Raw genomic sequence first — 19,421 nt, 5'->3', positions numbered from 1 at the left:
TGGGTTCTCCAGGATTTTTTTTTCTCTCAAACTCGCCGTGTATGTAATTCTTACAAGTCCGGTCATACAAGCATGCTCATACTAGGTGGCGCATGCAAGTTTTTTTGAGGATGCTGCACTGGATTTCATAAGGTGTGTCAGGAAAGTTCCAGAACTGCTGTCACAAAAGAAATCTTTCCAAGTGCAACTCCAAGTTTTCCCCTTGAAAGTAATCCCCCCTGGAGTCAAATGCATTTTTATGCACTCTGGGATGGATTCCTCTGGGAACCTTGCAGCTCCGTCATCACAGCTGTCTCATTGTTATCCGCATTTTCAAAATGAATCCCCTCTCTGAACTTGGGAAAGAGGCCAATAAAAAAAAAAAAAAAAAAATCACACAGAGCCAGGTGGGCTGAGTATGTAACTTGCTCCAGCTTGGCAACGTTGTTCTTGGCCAGGGACTGTTAGATGCTGAAGGCACTGTGAGCATGTTCTCACGGTGAAGCAGCCACGAGTTGTCCTGCCACCATTCTCTCATCTCGTTGCACACTGATCGAAACAAACGCAGCAGCATCCCGCTTGACGACGTGCCGGTTGATCGTCTTGTTCACAGTGAAATCGGGGATGAAATATGTCTTATGTGAGTTCTGAGACTTTTGCGACACCGCTCGTATAGCTTCCAATCATCAGTCTATCGGCTCTTTGTGATATAGAAGGGTTTGAGGAATTACAGAAAAAAAAAGAAATTAGGGCGTGGCTACTCTTAGTGGACTGTGGAAAAGTTTACTACCCTTCATTTTGTTGATTTATCAGCGCTATGATGACGTCATATTTCTTTTCCTGTTTGATAACCACCAGGTCATCAAAGCTGGTGGCGACCCAAGACGCAACACTGCACTGTACTATGAGCTTCAATTCCTGTTGCTCTTGTTGTTGACACTGTACTGGGTGTTGTTTTCCAGCTGGTGAACAACGGGCCCAGTCGGATCAGCCACACCCTGCTGGAGCTGCGCTGCCCCCTCGCCGCCCAGGGCCACAATCTGCTTTACCCGCTGGAGTTCTCCACCGAGGGCCCCGTCAACTGCACTTCTGACAGCAACATGAATCGCCTCCAGCTCAGAGTGAGTGCAAGCCACACAGATGCACATCTGCTCAGATTGTGACCTCTTAGGGGCTCGCGCAACTTTTTAAGACCTCCTGCCGATTGCCGGCGGGATGTATGATTAAGTGTCCACCGGCCTGCCAGCCCCACCCAGGACGCTTACCCTTCCAGCGCTTTGATGAACCACCTCAGTGGCAGTAAACTCACTCATCTCCCTCCAAATATAAGGGAGTTGTTTGTGTTTACAGATGTTGGGCAGAGCTCATCATCTGTGTCTTGTTTTGGGGAGAGCCGGCTACGCTCCCATGCGTTTGATTCATGGCACGATGACATCGGGGCCCTCCGAGCGGGAGAACAGGGTGGCGTCAGGTCACCGTGGCAAATGTGTCATGCTTGTATCTTCCTTGCAGCTCAAAGACACGGCAACAGAACCGCCTCATCTAGCTCTGAAGTCCCATGAACACCGCGTGGAAAGGCGGGATGCGCACAGGAACTCACTCGCGCACTTGACAAACCTGGTAAGATGGCCCTACCTTCTCTGACGGGGTCTGACATTAAACCTGTTCGGCCACTATGGGCTAGGTTGTGGTGGCGCGACCAATACCAGCATTGGCCCTGATTTAAAACAATACTAAAAACCAAGTTCATAATTATATACGTCGGCCTACATGTGGATGAAATAAAATGGACTCAACTACAGGAGATCAAGGCAGCTGTTTTCGGGCAACAGGAGGGGTACACCCCAAACTGGTTGCCAACCAATCGCAGGGCACACACAGACGAACAACCATTCACACTCACAATCACACCTAGGGACAATTTAGAGTGTTCCAATAACCTGTCAGGGATGTTTTTGGAATGTGAGAGGAAACCGGAGTACCCGGAGAAAATCCACGCAAGCACAGGGAGGACATGCAAACTCCACACAGGAAGGCCAGAGCCAGAATCGAACCCTGAACCTATGCACTGTGAGGCAGACGTGCTAACCAGTTGTCCACCGTGCCGCAAATATAGAATATTCAATATTTAAAAAAGCAAGAATGTGTTGATTTCAACATATTTATTGATGAAATTTGTGCTGGTGAACTGTGGGTGGCCCAACACTGTCAGGTGGCGGCTCCGGGCCATCAGGCCATCGTTAATGTCGAACCATGTCGAAATTAAGTCAAGTCATAGCCCTTAATGACAGAAAAGTCTCAAAGGGATCCACATGCCTGCAGTTGACAAATATACAACATCCCGTGTTCTCAACCCCGAGGAGGACAAGAAAAAAAAAGGATTGGAAGCATTCACATTTATGGGTTAGTCTTATTCAAGGAGACATTGTGCAATGCAATGGAAAACTGTTCCTGGGTATTTTAACATGTCTGTGTATGTTTATATTGCTGGGCCAATGGCGATAAAAGGGACGTATTGTCAGATTTGTCCTGTTGTCGTAACTAATAAATGTCTCGAGATGAAGCCCCCATACTCATATAGTTCTGGGTGCATACAGCCACCATTGATGGCACCAGCTGCATGTTTCCATCTGTGGACGCCTGCCTCAAGTTCAGACATTTTTGAATGTGCGTGTGTGTGTGTGTGTGTGTGTGTGTGTGTGTGTGTGTGTGTGTGTGTGTGTGTATACATATGTGTGTATGTACAGTCTGGCTTCGTAAACGATGCCTATCCAGCATGTCCGCATGCGATGTTCAACCTTCGATGCATCTTTGTCTCTTAAAGAAACCATGTTGTTATTGAAAGTTCAGAAAAGAATGTGTCCTCTTTGAGAAGCTCACACTTGAATTCCAGAATTGGTCACACAGTTGAAGACATGTTTTTGTTTTCTTGTTTGCACAAAATTTATTGACGTTAGTCAGGTCAAGGAAGACATTTTTTCAACAGTTTTGTTTTATTTTCAAAAATCAGTCAAAGCCCAACAGTGGGAACCGCATTCAATTCAACTTCAACCGCGTTGTCTCCTGCTGTTCTTTTTAATGACGTTTGGGGAACAACTTTTACATTGGCAGCCTTCACATCCTGACAACAGGAGCCCACAAGCGAGGAGATGTTCATGCTCTTCTCATAGGTCTCTAATTTTTTTTTTTTTTTTTTTTGGGGGGGGGGGGGCCCTCTTGCCGTTGGCACCGAGGAGGTTTGGGCGGGAGAATGTGGCTCGATAGCCCGCCTGTCTGTTTGATTAGCTTGAATAAGTCTGTCTCACTTCGGGTCTCCTCCTGCTGTGTTTACCCTTGTCAGCCAAAGAGCTCCTGCCGGAAAACCGCAGAAATCTTTGCTTCTGGGGGTGGTCTGCCTCCATTGCATGGGGCCCACGTGTTGGGTTCTAAGCTGATTTGCGGGAGCCTCATTAGACAATCTTGAGGCGAAATAGACTGGTTGGGCAGCAATGTAAAAAGGTTTCTTTTTTCTCTTCCCCCCTCCCTTTTTTTTTTTTTTTTTTTTTACAGTCAGATGACATTCCTTCCGATCTAATTTGAAGCAGGCATGGATAAGTGTTCTTAACATTGGACTCCCTTGTATTTATTTGATCTGCGGCATTAACATGCCTCCCATTTATTTTACTTGACTATTTTTTTTTTTTCAAATTCTCTCTCGTGTGTCCTTCAACCTGTCAGCATACAGAACAATTTTGTAGGTGGCCTTGAATTTACAGTGAGTTTACAGTCGTTGGCCGAACAAAATGAATTCCAGGGTGCTTGTTGACAGCTGATTTGTTGTGATGATTTTTTTCTTGGCAAAGGACAGACATATGAAGAAATCGGTTCCAGGCTCAAATAGTCGCTTTTGACCGTTTTATCAACTGCACATGTAATGTTTTCGTGAGTAACTAGCATTTTTAATTGGCAAACGTGTAAAAGAGTGTTACCTGCAGTTAAACTGTAGATTAACTGTAAAACAACGATTCGTTCAATCAAAGTCTTAACTTCAAATGTTTTAACTGTCATTAAAAAAAAGGGGGGGGGGAACCAATGGAACACCCCTTTGTTGAGGCTACGTTTCGAGTTTTGTAAAACCGTGACTTGACTTTAGAGGCGTAATGTCACATTGTACAAACTCAAGACAGTAAAGTGGCATTTAACTTGAGAGGTTCCACAAATCATCGCCAACTACTGGCCTGGTATGCATATCAAAGTGTTTTTAGTTGTTGCAGGTCTTTGAGAACACTGCCCTAGTATGTAAAACTTTTCAAAAATGCAAATTATAGCCCAACACGGAGCACGGCTGCCTCACGGTTCAATATTGAACCCTTTGTGTTTCGCCCTTGCTTATGTTGCTTCCTCACACATTCCAAAAACATGCATGTTAAACTCATTGATCAGTCCAAACTGTCCATAGATGTGTGCGTGAATGCTTGTTTGTTTGCCTCTTACCCAATGTAAGTCCAGATGGGCTCCAGCATCATCCATGACCTCCTGTACACGTTCCACGTTATTATGCAAATTAGGTTTTTATCGTCAATGCAAATGGCACTCAGCATAAAATTCAAGTCATCAACTATGAGAGAATAATTTGAATGTTTTCAAGCAAACTGCCCAATGAGAACTCTATTTCTAAAAACAGTTTTTTTTTAAATGCACTGTTCCGAATGATTCTGCACAGCAGGGTGTCAAGACATTTTATAGGTTGCAAAAGCATGACAATTGTTATTTCTTGAATTTGCAGCATTTGGAGGTTGTCATTTGCTGTAATCAAAAAGCGCTACGTAGATGTATCTACTGCACTATGGTGTCAACTCAGAGTCAAACGAAATACATCTAATCGGCATGTGTCGCCTGTATTTTGTGTAGTCCTGCTCCAGTGTGGACTGCTGGGCCCTGCAGTGCCAAGTGGGTCTCCTGGAGAAAGGGACCACGGCCATCCTCAAAGTGCGCTCCCGCGTCTGGGCGGAGACCTTCATGGAGGTTAGTGGAGCTTTTTTTTTTATCTCCTTATACTGTCTCAGACGAACCCTCATACATGTCTGACCCATTACAGCGTGTTCAATTGCACACACAAAGATGATCCGTCGTGGGATCGCAAAAAGGGGGCGGGGTTACTTTGTCTCTGTCTCCACCTATCGTTGGATAGTAATATTGCATCCACCTTCTGTTTCCCCTGCAGAGAGCATATAAGCAATTTGTGCTTGAGTGTCTGGCCAGATACAGTGTGAAGACCATGCCCTACGCCATTCTGCCCAAACACGTTCCCAGCGGACACAAAAAGGTATGTAAGATGTTTATTCACCAGATTACGCGATCTGTTTGGGACATTTGCACTGGATGGCACCATGCAAAAGCCACACTATCCTTGAGCGAATTCGGCCCTAAACGTGCTCATATGGTCCTCAGGTGGTGACGCCGGTGGTGTGGAACAAGCCTGACATTGAGAACTCAGTCCCGCTATGGATCATCATCTTGGCCATTCTGGCGGGTTTGCTGCTTCTGGCCTTGCTCATTTTCGTTCTGTACAAGGTCAGTCACACTGTGGAGATGAAAAGAACCTCTTCAAGGTCTGTCATCACTGAACTGGTGCTCCATGTCGTTCCGCAGTTCGGCTTCTTCAAGAGAACCCTCCCGTACGGCACCGCCATGGAGAAAGCCCAACTCAAACCGCAGGCTGCCTCGGAGGCCTGAGCGGCCCACGCGAGGCTCCCGCCAGCAGGGCCGCAGAACCACAGAACCAGGCCACATGATTGCAAGGGAGACACGCGACGGAGGAGGACAAAGGAGCAAAGAAACGAGACCACTGGAACTACAAGACTGGCCAGAAGACAATTCCAGACGTACTCTCAAACCAAATGAATGTTTTGTTTCATTTTGTATTTATGTTTGTTGGCAGGTTGGTTGGCAGAATAGATCATTGAGATCAACTCTTAGATAGTTTATGGAGCTGACCTGTCCTTGATGCTCCCAGGATTGTCCCAAATGCATGCTGGATAATGTCTCCAGCACCCGGGACAGGTTAAGCGGGTATAGACAACCGCCAGGGCGGACGTTTCGAGTCCGTCCGTGGCGACGATCTCTCTGCCTCAGGTCGGAGGACGGTGCTGCATTGAGTTGTTTTTGCACTCAAAGAAAATCTACTGATTCACTTCCAAAGATGCCAAAGACTGACTCGCGCTCCATACGAGTTCTCGAGTTGCCTGCTACTGATCGCTTTGCTCGGACACCGGAATCCTCTGAATAGCTCGAGATGAGACTGGAACTGGACGACCTTGAAGCCTTGCTTTAAAAGTTCCACCAGAGAATGTTTTTGTACTCTGAAAAGTCACGATGCCTCGAACCAGGGCCCTGTACCTGACAATCAGCAGCATTGTAGCCTAGACCGAGGATTCATGTCAGGAACAGGCGTCACTATTTCTGCAAGTGTGAAGGAGCCTGTTTTCAGCTTGGCGTTACTGTGACATATTCTATTTATGACCCTTTTGACTAAGAAAGAAAGAAAAAAAAAAAATCAGCCCGCTACCAAAAGACTGCATGACTGAACTTGATCAAGACAAGCGTTGAGATTTTTTTTTTTTTAAATGTAATTTTAATCTTGCTCTTGGACTTTGACATGCAAATACTTTGACTTTTGAGTGTGATATTGGACATGCATTTGTGTGAATGGTATATTTATGAATGTTAGTTTTATTGGATGAATTCCTCCAGCGTTCCCACCGATAAGTCCTGGTTAGCCATTTATTGTTGATGTTGACTTTCCACCCTGACGGCAAACATGTCGGCGCCATCCGCATTTTACTATCAAAGCCTTGTTACAAAAATAAAGAAATTAGGGTCCAAATATACATATTGCCAAACAGTTGCAGATATATCACGATGTTATCAAAATGTTCCAAATAATCATTAGGTCAATATGGAGTCAACATGACACGATTGTCACTGATGTCGAAATATCACAATACCATCGCCATTCATATCAAATTGCAAGTGATTTAGAGGCATCATGATATTCTTGTCACTGAGGGAAAAGTATAGCGATACTATTGTCATTACGATTATAATGTCATCAAATGTTTGGCCTCTTCAAAACAATCTATATACTTCCTGAGCTGTATTGTCACTATGATCCAATTATATGATCAGTCATTGAGTTAGAAATATCGCAATGCAGTCGTCAATTATGTAATAGTTTTTCGACGCTATTGTTAGTGATGTAAAGGTATCGCAATACTCTTGTCATCAGTGGAGAAGTCTTGGTGATATCATACTGTCATCACAAAGGGGCCAACCAGGCACTGGGAGCTTGTTTAGATGTGCAATATTTATATTCACACCTTTTTTTTTTCCAAGTCATTGTTTTTGAGTTATAATTATGACAAGCCAGAGCTTTGAGATGCGATCTAAAGTTTTGTTTGTGATAAGCACATATGTCATTATTCAGGTTCGTCTTTTGTTTTGAGTCCACGCTTTTTTTTTTTTGAATGGATTTGTCACCACTTTGTTGCACGGATGCCGAACACCAATCTCGAAGAGCTGACATGATGACTGTGCCGTATGGTTGCATCTGTCCAAACATGATTGTTTTACTAAACACGTGATTCACGTTTGTTTGCCTCATTCAACATCCGCCCCTCGCGTATAGAATAGCGATTTCAAATGGTCTACAAAACTCTTCCGAATATCAAGCCATTATTTATAAGAACAGGGTGTCACCTCCAGAGTCCCCCTGTGGTTACATCATGTGAAGGCACTGCACCCCTCGCCCCCTTTATTTTATTTTGAATTGTTGGCATGTCCCAGCCTTCTTTCTTTCTCTTCCAAAAAAAAAAAAGACGTTGTACATATTTATAACTAGTAGAGTATTTCCGAATCCAAATGGTAACTGGTGAATTTTCTCACCCCATATTGGGGATTTGTGTTTGATTTTTGTTGGAGAGGGAGGAGGGCATCTCGGAGGTCAATTTGTTCCAAATTCTTGCATTTCTACCTTGTATGATTTGTATTTTAAATAAACTTGTTTCCCTTTTTAACAACTCCCCGGTGGTTTCACCAAATGCACATCATTGGGAAAAAATAATTTATTCAGAAAAACAAATGTATGAAATATACGCCTATACATTGCATGTACTGATTTATCATTGAGTTAGAAATATCGCAATGCAGTCGTCAATTATGTAATAGTTTTTCGACGCTATTGTTAGTGATGTAAAGGTATCGCAATACTCTTGTCATCAGTGGAGAAGTCTTGGTGATATCATACTGTCATCACAAAGGGGCCAACCAGGCACTGGGAGCTTGTTTAGATGTGCAATATTTATATTCACACCTTTTTTTTTTCCAAGTCATTGTTTTTGAGTTATAATTATGACAAGCCAGAGCTTTGAGATGCGATCTAAAGTTTTGTTTGTGATAAGCACATATGTCATTATTCAGGTTCGTCTTTTGTTTTGAGTCCACGCTTTTTTTTTTTTGAATGGATTTGTCACCACTTTGTTGCACGGATGCCGAACACCAATCTCGAAGAGCTGACATGATGACTGTGCCGTATGGTTGCATCTGTCCAAACATGATTGTTTTACTAAACACGTGATTCACGTTTGTTTGCCTCATTCAACATCCGCCCCTCGCGTATAGAATAGCGATTTCAAATGGTCTACAAAACTCTTCCGAATATCAAGCCATTATTTATAAGAACAGGGTGTCACCTCCAGAGTCCCCCTGTGGTTACATCATGTGAAGGCACTGCACCCCTCGCCCCCTTTATTTTATTTTGAATTGTTGGCATGTCCCAGCCTTCTTTCTTTCTCTTCCAAAAAAAAAAAAGACGTTGTACATATTTATAACTAGTAGAGTATTTCCGAATCCAAATGGTAACTGGTGAATTTTCTCACCCCATATTGGGGATTTGTGTTTGATTTTTGTTGGAGAGGGAGGAGGGCATCTCGGAGGTCAATTTGTTCCAAATTCTTGCATTTCTACCTTGTATGATTTGTATTTTAAATAAACTTGTTTCCCTTTTTAACAACTCCCCGGTGGTTTCACCAAATGCACATCATTGGGAAAAAATAATTTATTCAGAAAAACAAATGTATGAAATATACGCCTATACATTGCATGTACTGATTTATAAAACATTTGTGCACAAACGACTAACCGAATAGTGAAAGGCTGAATGTGTTCCTCCGGTGTTGAAATTGTGCTTGACTGTACTGTACGTGACGCGACAGAATATACGATAAATAATACAAACACGGCGGTGTGTGGGAAGGCCGTTCAGTTTGATTCTGGTTCAGCATGAAGTTGTTTTCTCTTCCTTGATTTGGTCTCCACGACAACCAGCCTAGCAGCACCTCAAGAGATCGTCGTCATTGCTCCAACCAGAGCCGAGTATTTGTTCGCAGAGGTTTTGCGTTGGGTATGGCTGCTAGCATTCGAGTGTCCTCGATAGCTGCGTTAGTTTGCGCTGGCTGTCGATCACATTCAGGTTCTGAATGTAGTGTCGGATGTTGCTGGGATTCCGCAGAGGGAGGGCGTGGTCTGAATCTGCAAAGATGGGAGAACAATGAAGCAAGACAGTCAACAATGAGATCGTTCTTAATCATAGTTGCTGATAAATCTAAAAATTGACGCTGTGAATTGCGGAAATCCCGTTTTTATTGTCTTTTTCTTCGAGAGCATGTCGCTATGTATCAACAGTTCTTTCGATTGTAAGAGGTGCAAAATGCGAATTTTGAGTGGCACATTGCAATGCTTGCCCATCCAAAAGTATTGTAAATGCCTTTGTTTTTGTTGTCTACTGAGACATTTGGGTCGCAGATCAAAATCTGATCAAATCTGACACTAAAGTTCAGAAGTCCAGCTTTTATTTCGTGGTACTCAAAACAGACCCTTTTGTGTGAAGCTACCTACTTTTCAAGTGGGTAAAAGTATTAGAACATGTGAATGATTGGTGTCCCTTGCTCCGGAGTTGCCTTTTAGAATGACTGCTTAAACATTCGATAACATTTTTTTTTTTGTTTGTTTTGGGTTTCTCCTGTGAAAACTGCATTCGCTTTTAAGCAACCATGAAAACCAGAGAGCTCTCTATGGGACAAAAGCAAACCATTTTGAAACTGAGAGAAGAGGGAACATTGATCAAAGCTATTGCGCACACATTGAGCGTAGCCACGACAATAATTTGGAATGTCCTGAAAAAGAAAGAAACTACTGGTGTACTACGAAGCAACAGACACGGAACAAGGATATCAACAGCAGTTTTTGATGGGAACAATGTGAGCACTGTGACGAAACACCCCAAACCTGCCAACCTCCACAGAGCAGCTGTCACAATATCACCCTCCACTGTTCGAAGAAGACTAACGGGGACGAGACCATCTCCACCCAAATGTAATGTCTTACTTACATGTAGATATGCGAGTAGCAGGGCCTTCCAGAAACATTCTATCAGCGAGGCCTCGCTGTGGCGATGAAGGCACTGCGGAGGGAGTAGTAGCGCGTCAGTTGATGTCATTCAGCAGTTTTCCGCTACCACCGGATCACAGACCGGTACTTTTTGTCCACATGAAAACTGTCAACAATATTGACACTAACCATGAGGCTGGCTCCGGCAACGTCGCACCATTTTCACAGTCTTGGCAATCATGCGCTTGCGGAAGAAGAAGATTGAAGTGAGAAAACAAATGTCAGGAGCTATACAACTCAGTAAGCACAAGTCTGTCTTACCATCTTCTCAAAATTGACCAGTCGGTCCACTAAATTGGGGTTTCCCTCATGGATGAATGTCATGTCTGCCAAAAGACAGAACATGCAAGTCATTTTTCGCCAGTGATGTCAACGCACTGTACCGTTAATGTCCAGCGACGACAACCTTTGGTTACCTTTGAGTATGAGAGGCATGAAGGGAATGTAAGGGGGGCTGAGTTTGGCAACAGCCAGCCTGTAAGCTCGGTGGTTACGAGAAGGATCCTGGGCGCAAAACAGCATATTTTGCATTAGGGGGGAATGGCCACCAGGTGGCACCATTTTTCTTTCTATATTCCGTTTCCGTAGGAGACGTGACAGTGCTCTTTTTTTTTTTAGCATTTTTGTCCCACGTGCCAATGTTGTTGTTCGGTGATGTGCTACATACACACCAAGTAGTATATCAAGTGAGTCATAGGCATGCCACTGATGTTATTTAGACACCTGGAAACTGTGTAAAATAGTGAAAAAATGTGCATGGTGCGCAACGCCCCCCAAAAAAAAGATCTATTTTCAGTCCAACTTACCATTAACCTTTCGTAGGCGCAGTAGATTCTTTTTGTCTTACCGGGTATTCTCTACAAACAAACAAATAAAGGCTGATGATGAGAAATAATGGTGACATTACGCACACTCAAATGTCACACATGAAGTCGAAATGTCACCTCCCAGGTCTTATAAAGCCGACGCACGGCGCTGTTGCTCAAACCGAACATCACGGCAAAGAAAGAATTGAGATTCTTCTGCTCTTTTAATCTGAAAGGACATTAAGCCAGTTGGTGAGGGGAAACGTATTTTGAATGTGAACGCTTTCAGTTGTCAGCCTCGGGTTGAGGCCTTTCTATTCCGCAGAACAGATAAATGAGTTTTTCTTTCTCATTTATCAGACTGAAATGCATTACAGACACCTGAGTTTTTATGCCATTAATCATGAACAACAAACTTCCAAATGAACAGTTGCACGATCATAGTTGCAATTTTTCTTCAGCGAGACAGACTCTTACACTGCAGCAATCTTGACGAACTTTTTGAGCAGGATAGCTCGTTTGACCAGGTCTTCACAGAGGCAGAGCTCGCTCACCACCCAGTACTGAACCTCGTTGAAGCGACGCACAAAGCGCTCCAGGTTGGCCGTTACGGCGCCCGGGAACTTTTGACGGCCAAAAACGTAATGGACAAGCTCTGCCTGGAGGAACAGAAAGAGGATTATCATCCTCGGTGTGGTGATGAAAATACAAGAGGAACCAATCTTCTAAAACAAAAAAAAACCTCAATCCTGCTATAAAATGCTCTAAGTGGAAATGAACATTTGCTTTGCACTTGATGGAAAATGATGACTGACCTCATGCATGGCTGTGAAGAGTTCCCAGTCGTAGTCGGTGAGTTCACTGGCGAGGTCCTTGGAGCACGTGTGCTCAAATGTGTTGGCACTTCCTTGCTCGGGACCCTGCTGCGCTTTCATGGGCATCTGAGTGAAGAGAATCAGAGAGAGAGTAGATAGAGGATGAGGCGGAACCATATAAGGTGTGTCTGAAAAGTTCCAGGACTGGCATCTCAACAAAAATACCCCAAATGACAAATTTTGCTTTGCAATATACTTTGTAGCTTAGAAAAGCAACCAGCACATCGATTAAGTTGCCCCAAATATCAGACCATGCATAGTTTATGAAAGAAATGAACGTGTGCTCAGACGATGTTTTTTACCAGCAGCTTGTCCAATTTCCTTTGCTTTTAAAACCACATTCAAAATATCCTCACCAGTTTTTCGACTTGGCTTCTGGTGCAGAGAAAGAGTCTCTCGTTGAGTCCCAGCGCGGTGAACACGCCGGTGGCATCCAATTTCAACTCCGCTCTTTCTGTCAGGGTGTTAAACGGTAAAGAGTTGGTCATGGTTTTTACAAGCATAGAAAGAAAAGCAGAAAATGTGTTTGTGATTTGCACCTCCTGCTGAGTTCATCTTGACCAGCACGTGATCTCCTCCGGGTTTGACCAATGACAGCATCACTTCCTGGACGGACATGTTGACCGGCAGCATCAGCGTGAGAGCTTGGTGGTCTGGCGTGTAAATCTCGTACAATACTGCACCCCAGAGCAGAGCGTCACCGCATTACTTTGTTGTTACTACATAGGGCCGAGGCGACTTTTCCACGTTGTAGGCCAAAACAAGCCCAGTTTGGCTTTGTGAATACGGAATCTGTCTGATTAGATTGGAATGTTTTGACAGCTCACTTTTATCCTGCGCTCTCATTGGCTGTATCCGTCCAACAGGCTCCTCACTCTGAGGAAACCAGTCAAATGAGTTGTTCTGTTGAGAGGACATCAGAGCAAAATAGCAACAACAGGGAATCAACACATTTGTATCGCCATTTTGCACCTTTGCTTGAGTATTTATAAAGATATTCCTCAATTTAGCTAACACAATGTATGATTTACACCTTATCTTTTTCAGGATGCGAGGCAACCTGACAAGCTGATTTGCATTTTTCATTTGGGACCAGTCTATTGCATCAGGTCACACGTTGCCATCATAAAAGATTTATTAACTGTACAGGAAATATTTAAGTAACATTTTAACTGAGATTAAAAAAAAGTGAAACCTTCATAACAAGAGTTATGAAGAAAATGATCATGATGACTCCTTCATTTATACATAAATTTATTTTTTTTGAATTTATAAAACATTGCCCGGAGACTCTCATTAAAAATTGTAAATGAGCATCTTCAATATAAGAGATTGGACCATATTAGAGAGCGTGTCTCTTGCGCCTTGAAATGAATACCGCTGAATTGACATATACCGACCCTCACACTATGGGTCCGACGTCATAGCTGTCTGTCATAAAGTTATGCTAATGAACAGGTCGAGCCGCGGGAGTTAGAGATGATCGGATAGGGATGCAAAATGGGGAAAGAGACATTTCATAATTCGGTTAAGTCAACTTGCTACATCGCCTTTTAAGAGGAGAAATACTATATCACAGTCCAGAGACTTCTATCAGAGACTTAGCTTTTGGATAAATTTCAAATAGCATGGCTAATACTTTACTTTGCTTTCCCTGTCTCCTTTTTGAAACATTGGGATCTGAACCAGCAGTATAAGAGAGGTACAGTAGACTGATTTCAAACACATTTCAGAAAAGGCAAAGAAGCATGTACAAACAGGGATTCACACTGGAAATCCATTGCGACGAACCATGCCTGGAAAAATAAATACTCAAAGCCAGCTTGATGAAGGCTAGAGGATATGAAACCAAAAGCACAATGGGGGGGGGTTGACAAAAACACATACATCCTCTCTTGCTCTCAATATATATCCAGCCATCCATTTTCCGATTCGCTTATCCTCACAAGGGTCGCAGGGGATGCTGGAGCAGATCCCAGCCATCTTCGGGCAGTAGGCGGGGGACACCCTGAATCGGTTGCCAGCCAATCGCAGGGCACACACAGACGAACAACCATCCACACTCACACTCACACCGAGGGACAATTTTGAGTGTTCAATCAGCCTGCCATGCATGTTTTTGGAACGTGGGAGGAAACCGGAGTACCCGGAGAAAACCCACACAGGCCCAGGGAGAACATGCAAACTCCACACAGGAAGGCCGGAGCTGGAATTGAATCCGGTACCTCTGCATTGTGAGGTTGATGCGCTAACCACTGGACCACCGGGCCGCACCTCTCTCTCTCTCTCTCTCTCTCTCTCTTCTGTACTACACTGTACATTTAAGGCGTTCAAATTTAGGGTGCTCATACACAGTGCATCCGGAAAGTATTCTCTCTCTCTCTCTCTCTCTCTCTCTCTCTCTCTCTCTCTCTCTCTCTCTCTCTAGATAGATAGATAGATAGATAGGTAAATAGATGGATATAAAAATAGACATGAGTTCTGTGTTACATTTGAACTTGCTCATCTTGGCCACGGTCATGTTCTGTCTTGATTGTGTTCCAGCTGCAGCTGGAGTGAAGGGCGTTTCCCTCCAGCAGGTGCACCTGCGCCTCGTTACCCCATCAAGCTTGGCTGTGTATTTAAACACTCCGACTTCTGCCACTCCTTATCAGATTATTGACCTTGCTTGTTGTTGTGCTTCAAGTGTGATTTGCTAGCTATCTCGATACTATTCATCGTTGCTCTTGTTTTGTTCATAGATCCTTGTTTATTAGTACTTTTGTTACTCCAATATTGCTCTTTGTTTTTGTGTCATTGGGCTTTTGGATATTTAGTTTGGCTGTTCTCTGTGTTTCATTGAACCTTGTCTTTTGCAGTTGCTTTTGGTTTCATGCATTGTTTTTCCTGGCACCTCGTGACCAGCGATTTTCTTTAACAAATATTTTTGTCATCGCACTTTGTCTGAGCCTGCATTTTTAGAATCCTAAAACATTATTTGGTTCGGTCAGTACCTAACGGACACAATGAAAGTGAAAGCTCAGAAAATTCAAATTTTTTTAAAAAGATGAGTGGATTCCAAATCATTCCGGACTGTAACGCTGGAATCATTGAGAAATTTGCTTCTCTCAAAGAAACAGCAAAATCTACAAACGAAAATTAAAACATGACATGACATTATGTTGCTTTTGTAGTTTTCATTTAAGTAAATAGCCTACACTTGCTTTTGGTATACTGTACGTCTATTGTGGATTCATAGAATCCCTGGATAACATTCCTCCAGTCAGATAACAGTAGATATGATAGCTATGACGATAGAGAGCCAGGCAGACAAAGAATTACAGCCCTTACCCTGCCCAATGAATGGTATCCATTCTCCAACCTGGTGAAGATGACAATATACTGCATTAGCTGCGTTCCAAGTCTTGAGGAGTGCTAGGATGCTTTAAGAGCATTACGCTTTTGTTTTCCTTCTGTCCCGGAATTGATCTTTCAGCACGCCAAACAAATGAAAATTAGCTGCAATGTCCTTCTTCAGCTTCTGTTCGGGAGCACACAAGAAATATACAAATACACACATATTTTTAAACGGCATTTCTAACCAAGTTGGGATGTTGTGCAAAATATAAATAAAACACATATTACAATGATTTGCAAATCTTTTTCAACCTATATCCAATCTAATACACAACAAAGACAATGTACAGTATTTAATGACCAAACTAAAAACTTTGTTTTTCTGAAAATATTCACTAATTTTGAATGTGATGCCTGTGCCGTATTTCAATAAAGCTGCGACAGGGGCATGTTTACCATGGTTATGCTACACAATGGCCCATGCGTTTTCAGTGACAGACAGGTCTGGACTGCTGGCAGGCCATTCTCATATTCTCCCTCTTTTACTACAGATCCCTGCTGTTGTTACAAGTGCAGAATAATGCTTGGCATTGTCTTGCTGAAATAAAGGACGATCCTGGAAAAGACACAGTTTTGATAGTAGCATAATTATGTTGCTCCAAAACCTTTATGTACCTTTCAGTATAAATGGCACCTTCACATATGTGCAAGTTACTCATGGCATGGGCACTAATACACACACATGCCATCACGGATGCTAGGATTTGAACTTTGTGCTGACAAGTCTGGATGGTTATTTTCTTATTTGGTACGCGGGACATCCATGATTTCCAAATACCATTTGAAATTAGGACTCGTCAGACCACAAGACTCTATTGCATTTGGTGTCAGTTTATAACAGATAAGCTCGGTCCCAGACAAGCCGGTGTCGTTTCTGGGTGTGATAGTTATATAGCTTTCACTTTGCATGGTGGAGTTTTAACGTGCAGTAGATACAGTGTGTGAACTGTGGTTTTATATCCTTTACACACTGATGTTGGTTTTTGATACAGCGTCACCTGAGGGATTGAAGGTCATGGGCATTCAATTTTGGTTTACAGCCTTGCTGCTTAAGTGAAGTTCTGTCCAGATTTTCGGAATTTTTTTGATGATATTAGGGACCGTAGATGATGAACCCCCTACATTCTTTGCAATTGTAAATTGAGAAACTTAAACTGTTGGGACTATTTGCTCACACATTTGTTCACAAAGTGGTGGTCCTCATCTCATCCTTGCTTGTGAATAACAGAACCTTTGATGCTGCTTTTGTACCTAATTATGACACTTCCCTGTTTCAAGTTAACCTGTGAAATGTTCCAAACAGCTGTTTTGAAGCATTCTTCAACTTTCCCATTCTTTTGTTGTCCCTTTCTTAGCTTTTTTTGGAACATGTTGCAGGCATCAAATTTGAAAAGAGAGAATACTGTATTTGAAAAAATGTTTTTACATGCATTATCATGTCCTTGATGTGGTATAGGTTGAAAAGGATTTGTAAATAATTGTATTGTTCTTGTTATATGTTACACATCATAACTTCATTGGAATTGAGGTTTGTACAACTGATCTCACGCCTCACCTCCAGAAAGGTTATGGCAATGGGGTCTTCTCGCAGCGGCAGACCATACAGCGCGACCCATTGGCCAACCAGCTTCACCACCTTCTGCTTCGTGTTGAGAACGTAGGCAGCCTTGTCTTGCTCGGATCCCTCAGAGAGCTCTGCCTGGTAGGTGCATCGCCAGTTAAGAAACAAAGCCAATAACATAAAATCCAGTTTATTGAGCGTATTGGTACACAAGCATCCATCCATCCATTTTCCGAACCGCTTATCCTCACAAGGGTGGTGGACGTGCTGGAGCCTACCCCAGCTGTCATGGGGCATTAGCCAGTGTAAATCCTGAACTGGGCGCCAAACAATAGCAGGGCACACAGAGACCAACAATCATTCACACTCATAATCACACTTGGGGAAAATTTTGAGTGTTCAATTAACCCTTTCAAGGACAGCGGTTACGATAGTGGACAGCTTATCATGTTATCAGGTTACCGGGTGCATGAAAGGGTTAACCTACTGTGGATGTTTTGTGTGTGGATTGTGGGAGGAAAACCGTAGTAGGTACAGTATATACAAACAGTACCCACTGAATTTAAAAGTTTTTTTTTTCCCCCAACATGTCAACGGAATTGGATCGTAAGCCGCTCATGTACGTACACCTCAGCCTGCTAGTGTCAGTCGTGTGACACAAGTAGAGTTAATTGATGGTGTCAAAATGGAGAGGATTATAGTAAATCCCCTCTGTTTAAGCCAGCCCCCGCAATATGTGAAAATAATCCGTAATATAGAAATATCCGGTTTAAATACACTTTAGGCATGTTTTAATGGCATTTATGGCACTTGAAATGTTTTTTTAGGGTCTTTAGTCACACTTTTGAATCATTACAAACACATTTATACACATTTAATAAGAGCGCAAGCGTAATGGATAACAAAAATATTGTTTGAACAGGAGAAAAAAGTAGATTTGCAACTGCAAAAACGCTGCCAAAAAACTACAGTGGTACTGCAAAATCTGAACTGCGGTATAGTGTTGGTTTACCGTACAGCTAAAGCGAAACTTAAGATATTCTAATTGTTTCAACAAAATGAAGACAATATACAACTAAAAGTTTTGAAATTTGCGGCTTAATGAGGGAATTTAACAGCATATTCTATATTTAGAGCGTAAAGATTTGAATAGATGTGAATTGAACACAAATGACTTAAGGATATTGATTCTGCAGTGCAGGACACAGTTGACTGGAGGGCATAAAGACTCTGTGGGTGAGGAGGAAGTCACTCACACATGAATCTAGCGGGCAGAAAAAAAACGTTGTGACACACATGTGGTACACACTATTTGTCAACCAAACAAGAAAAGACGAGAAAAACCTCTCACCGATTGCATCATTCCCATTGGAGTCCAATTTGACCGTTTCCAGGAGGTGTTCCAGGATCTTTTCTGGCGTTCCTGACATCACGGTGTACCTACACAGAACAAGAAATACATTAACTGCACTGTCGTATGTGGACATTAATTAAGTATGTAAGGAGCTGTCAACAAGGTTTTTAAACATTTGAATCTGTTTCTTGATGTAATTGTGACTCTGATTAGCTGTTTGTCTATGTGTGCACTGCGATTGGCTAGCAAACAGTTCAGGGTGTACCCCGCCAACTGCCCGAAGACAGCTGGGATGGCCCCCACACACCGGCGACCCTCATGAGGACAAGCGGCTCAGATAGATGGATGAATGGATAATTTGCAATGGGGCATGTGGAAACATATCAATCGAACAGTATTTAAGGGATCCCTTACTTGTTTCCAGCTCCTCCCTGCTCAGGTGGGTCAGCACATTTTTCCAGCACCAGCACAGTTTTCCCATGCTCCTCCAGTCGCACCGTGTTAGCCTCTACATCCTGAAGTCAGAGAAATGCATGAATACAATGTTAACTATTGCACAACAACAAAACATGAGGATACAGTTAGCTAACCTTGAGAATTCGTATGAAGTCATGCTTGTCCACGCGCAAGAAGTGACAGTTATCCTCCCTCAGGATTATTGTGGCGGCGCGCGGGGCGTCATTCAGCAAGGCGAGCTGCCCAAAGTCCTCGCCCTCGTGCAATGTGGTCACCAGACCCTGAATGCACACACCCCACATAGTCAATGTTGTTTTTAAATAGATAGAAATAATGCGGCATTAACCTCTTTCAATGTTGATGATCCGGAAAATTTGTATTGGAAAGCCCCAGTTTAACCAATATGGCCTACTCTTATTTGCAGATTTTTCCTGAGTCCAGAAATTTCAAGTTTGTGTTTTCGTCGTGAATTTTATTTTTCAATTTAATTTAAATATGCATGCATTCAG

General features: G+C 42.9%; 2 protein-coding genes across 4 annotated transcripts in view; one reads left to right on the top strand and one right to left on the bottom strand.

Moving 5' to 3' along the window:
• The window catches only part of itga5 (integrin, alpha 5 (fibronectin receptor, alpha polypeptide)), a 42,981-nt gene extending 34,951 nt beyond the window's left edge, over nt 1–8,030 (top strand). Inside the window, exons 25-30 of the mRNA XM_019866440.1 lie at nt 942–1,100; nt 1,492–1,599; nt 4,870–4,983; nt 5,183–5,284; nt 5,410–5,532; nt 5,611–8,030. Of these exons, the coding sequence (XP_019721999.1) occupies nt 942–1,100; nt 1,492–1,599; nt 4,870–4,983; nt 5,183–5,284; nt 5,410–5,532; nt 5,611–5,694 (690 nt within the window). The 3' untranslated portion in view covers nt 5,695–8,030. The remainder of the gene's footprint in view (nt 1–941; nt 1,101–1,491; nt 1,600–4,869; nt 4,984–5,182; nt 5,285–5,409; nt 5,533–5,610) is intronic.
• A 1,182-nt stretch (nt 8,031–9,212) lies between these two features.
• Nucleotides 9,213–19,421, bottom strand: part of rapgef3 (Rap guanine nucleotide exchange factor (GEF) 3) — a 30,476-nt gene continuing 20,267 nt past the window's right edge. For all 3 annotated transcript variants that reach the window (XM_019866460.1, XM_019866469.1, XM_019866452.1), the window contains 19 exons: nt 19,047–19,193; nt 18,871–18,971; nt 18,454–18,542; nt 18,288–18,366; nt 17,097–17,247; nt 15,583–15,665; nt 15,476–15,506; nt 12,973–13,048; nt 12,685–12,822; nt 12,502–12,599; nt 12,086–12,211; nt 11,748–11,929; nt 11,409–11,499; nt 11,271–11,321; nt 10,881–10,968; nt 10,726–10,790; nt 10,594–10,648; nt 10,406–10,477; nt 9,213–9,546 (listed from right to left, as the gene is read on the bottom strand). In XM_019866460.1, the coding sequence (XP_019722019.1) occupies nt 9,428–9,546; nt 10,406–10,477; nt 10,594–10,648; nt 10,726–10,790; nt 10,881–10,968; nt 11,271–11,321; nt 11,409–11,499; nt 11,748–11,929; nt 12,086–12,211; nt 12,502–12,599; nt 12,685–12,822; nt 12,973–13,048; nt 15,476–15,506; nt 15,583–15,665; nt 17,097–17,247; nt 18,288–18,366; nt 18,454–18,542; nt 18,871–18,971; nt 19,047–19,193 (1,842 nt within the window). In that variant the 3' untranslated portion in view covers nt 9,213–9,427. The remainder of the gene's footprint in view (nt 9,547–10,405; nt 10,478–10,593; nt 10,649–10,725; nt 10,791–10,880; nt 10,969–11,270; nt 11,322–11,408; nt 11,500–11,747; nt 11,930–12,085; nt 12,212–12,501; nt 12,600–12,684; nt 12,823–12,972; nt 13,049–15,475; nt 15,507–15,582; nt 15,666–17,096; nt 17,248–18,287; nt 18,367–18,453; nt 18,543–18,870; nt 18,972–19,046; nt 19,194–19,421) is intronic.

Source organism: Hippocampus comes, unplaced genomic scaffold, assembly GCF_001891065.2.
Source record: "Hippocampus comes isolate QL1 unplaced genomic scaffold, H_comes_QL1_v1.1 scaffold139, whole genome shotgun sequence".
Lineage (NCBI taxonomy): Eukaryota > Metazoa > Chordata > Actinopteri > Syngnathiformes > Syngnathidae > Hippocampus > Hippocampus comes.
The sequence above is the reverse complement of the archived record's forward strand: the minus strand, read 5'-3'. Positions and strand labels throughout refer to the sequence as shown.